This window comes from Tenrec ecaudatus, chromosome 1 (assembly GCF_050624435.1).
Source record: "Tenrec ecaudatus isolate mTenEca1 chromosome 1, mTenEca1.hap1, whole genome shotgun sequence".
NCBI classification, from domain to species: domain Eukaryota; kingdom Metazoa; phylum Chordata; class Mammalia; order Afrosoricida; family Tenrecidae; genus Tenrec; species Tenrec ecaudatus.
The window spans coordinates 162,991,921-162,995,201 of NC_134530.1; the positions used below are offsets into that span (position 1 = coordinate 162,991,921).

The 3,281-nt window shown below is 55.2% G+C and overlaps 1 protein-coding gene across 1 annotated transcript; it reads left to right on the forward strand.

Moving 5' to 3' along the window:
* Positions 1-468: 468 nt before the first annotated feature.
* S100A9 (S100 calcium binding protein A9) lies at positions 469-2,433 on the forward strand. Its single transcript, XM_075540373.1, has 2 exons — positions 469-618; positions 2,191-2,433. Exons 1-2 carry the CDS (start codon positions 469-471, stop codon positions 2,431-2,433), a joined length of 393 nt encoding a protein of 130 aa, XP_075396488.1.
* Positions 2,434-3,281: the final 848 nt, after the last annotated feature.

Genomic DNA, 3,281 nt, shown 5'->3' on the forward strand with positions numbered 1-3,281 from the left:
CCTGTGAAGCAATGATCCCCAAGCGAGGGATGAGTATCCCAGCCAGGGCCTGCCTATAAATGCCAAGCCTGCTACGCTCCCTCAAACCCTGCCTGCCTCCTCCGTGTGGTAAGTGAGCGGATGCTGCCTGTCCGGCCCAGGAGCCTACTGCCCTTTCCTCTCTTTCTCTCCCGCCCAGCATGCCCTCCGTCCCTCCATCCCTGATGGAGCCTGCCCCCTCTCGAGTTCCTTCACCTCTCCCTGCATCGTGTTCTATGACAGCCTCCTGCCCTCAAATCACTCATGTTGCTTTTTACCATTTCTCACAAATTCTAAAAATTGTTTTCCTCATGCATGAGCGTGTGTGTGTATGTGTGTGTGTGTGTGTGTTTCCTGTGAGCGGCCAGTGGGAGGCACCAGGGAAGCGGGTGGCCTTTTCTTCCAAGCCCCCCATCCCTTTCTCCTCCGTGATTCAGACACTGTGAGAAGATGGCTTGCGAAATGTCACAGATGGAAAAGAGCATCCAGACCATCATCGACATCTTCCATCAGCACTCGACGCGCCTGGGTCACCCTGATACCCTGAACCAACAGGAGTTCAAGCAGCTGGTGGTTGAAGACCTGGCAAACTTCCTCAAGGTAGAGTGGGACTCCTGGCAGGCCTGGCCCCGCCTCGTGGCCGTTTGGGATCCAGTTAGGGTGGCGGGGAAGGGGGTCTTGCAGCGGTCATGAAGAAAATTCTAGTCCCTTCAACTAAGCCTGCAAAGGTGGGCTCAGAGTCCAGCAAGGCAACTAAATGTTGCCGTGGGCGCATTGTTCCCCAGAAGTAAGGGAGGTGACTGCAAAGCTGCCATGTGTCCAGCACTGATTAACAGGACATAGGCCCCGCCCTCAGGGGACCCATTAACCCAGGGGAGGGAGCACCGCCCCCAACAAAGGGGTTAGCGATGTTCCTCAAAGATGCCTTCAGATGGTAAAAAGTCTTGACCAAAGTCAGCTGGAGTCTCGCGGGTGATGTGGAATGGGGAAGGAAGAGGCACTGAGTCCAGCTGGAGGAGGAAGGCCTTCCTGGAGGACATTTGGGCTGAGACCCGAGTGTAAAGAAGAAAGGCCACTCAAGATGACCTTCCTCAGGAAGTGGAAAGGTCCCAGGTTCCAGAGGAGGCTTCTGGGAGAAGACCTATGAGGATTTTCCTAAGTCCCAGGACCTATTATTCATTTTTTAAAATTGTTTTTAAGTCTTTGGGGGCAGCTGCAGCCCAGTAAGGGCGTGTAGAATGCACTCAGTACATGTGTGAGTTTCTCTCCTGGCCTCTGAGAAAAGGTGGGGGGGGGGGGAGGGCATGGGTGTTCCACTAGCCTCCTTGTTCTCTTCTCAAGATGCTCTGGGTTCAGTCACCAGCCCAGCCCTCTCTGATCCCCTGCCCATCTCGGTGAAGTAGGAGAAGGCAGCAGCAAGAGGTGTTACACTGGGGATTTCTGACAAGGAAGGGTACAGCCAAGAGGACACGTGTCGCTCAGATTTGCTGGACAGGTTCTCCTGTCTGAGAGTCCCCACGGACACTGTCCCTGGAGAAGCAAAGTGATAAGCCGGGAAGGGGAGACTCAGTGCACAAGGAGCTGTTCTGTAAATCTCACCCTGCTCTGTGTCCACCCCTCAAGTCCTCCACCACCTTGTGTCCTGAAATGCTTCTTCTTTTGCAAATGAAAGAGACGTTCCTAGGGAACTGCCTTGGGAAGGAGAAGCTTGGCAGCCATGGGACAAGACTGGGTTGTGCAGCCAGAAGGGAATTGGAATCCCCATTCTGCTTCCAAGTCTTCTCAATCTGCAAGAAACAAAGTGGGGTGGGGGGAGCCTTTATAAAATATAATTTCCTTGAGTCTTCCTCCAGGAAGACAGGAGTTCTCCTGATGAAATTTGCTATCAGGACTCGGACTCAGTGAGATGTCATCCAGGGGCAAATCTCTGGACCTCAGCCCCTGGGTCTCTGTTCAGGGAGATCGTAACAGTGTCTGCCTTGTAGGATTGCGCTGGGGACAAACTGGAAAGCACCTCCGAACTCAGGGGCTCTTGGTCCACCATTTTAATATTTAAATTGGGTCCCCAAGAGCCAGGTTCCCTTGTGTACTTACCACCTGTCATGGGCTGCATGATCCAGTTCCCACCCGGGGCAACTCCCTGCTCTGAATGCCTCTCTGCCTCACCCACAGAAGGAGAAAAGGGACGAAAAAGCCATTCGACATATCATGGAGGACCTGGACACCAATGTTGACAAGCAGCTGTCCTTTGAGGAATACATCATCCTGATGGCACGCCTGACCCACGCCTCCCACGAGGAGATGCACAAGAATGCTCCTCCAACTGAAGGCCACAGCCACGGGCCAGGCCTTGGTGAGGGTGGCCACGGCCATGGCCACAGCCACGGAGGTCACGGCCATGGCCACAGCCACTAGTCAGGGACCAGGCTACCCTTCCCTGGACCCAGCCAGGCTTCTGCATGATGGGGAAACAGCTTCAGCCCTGCAGAGCTGTGCACTTGGCCTGAGCTGTGGGTGTAAGGCCTGAGGGTGAACAATAAAGTCTGCTTCCAAGCCAGTGGTGTGTGGTCAGTGTGCTTCATCCCTCCAGCCCTGCTCTGGCCTGCACGGGGGTGGGGGTGTGTGAGGGGGGAACATTACACGGGCCTGCATCTCACTCACAAGACATCAGGTCCCCTGGGTCATATCAAAAATGAGAAACCTCAGAGCTGGGAGTTCACTTGGGTTCACGCCCTCCCCACTCCCCTCTCCCCACCTCTGACTTCAGAAATGGCCTGATGGAGCCTGCCAAGGTAGCCCTTTTAGCTCTGAAGGCAAAAGCAGAGGTCAGCGTCCTGCCTCCCCTCCCAAACCCGGTCCCCTGCTCACCCGACACCATCAGCACAGCCATCCCTTGCTGGAAGTCTCCAGAAACAGACCTCCTCCTCAGGGTTGTGTCTGGGAAGGCGTATGGGAATGGGGCGGCGGGGGCGGGGGCTCACTCAGGAGGGACAAGGGTGTGTTGACTGGCACTCTCATCCCGGTGATCAGAGAGCCACTGAGCAACACAGACTTACTATCCAGACCGTGGCTACAGGTGGGTGGGGGGAGGGGGTTAGTGTGAAGGGAGGGGCGCACAGGGGCCAGAGTCAAGGAGTTTAGCTGCACCATCAGCTCAGGAAGAACCGTTTCTTTCTGTTTTTACATTTTAAACCCTTGTCATGGTCGATTCCAAGCCACGGCACCCCTCTTGTCGTGGAGTCAAACTGCACTGCGTAGGGTTT

What these genes read in the sequence shown, in the direction of transcription:
- S100A9 (XM_075540373.1), top strand. Translation starts at nt 469, where the DNA reads ATGGCTTGCGAAATGTCACAGATGGAAAAGAGCATCCAGACCATCATC. An exon ending in ACCTGGCAAACTTCCTCAAG is followed by an intron (nt 619 to 2,190) that starts GTAGAGTGGGAC and finishes CCTCACCCACAG; the next exon opens with AAGGAGAAAAGGGACGAAAA.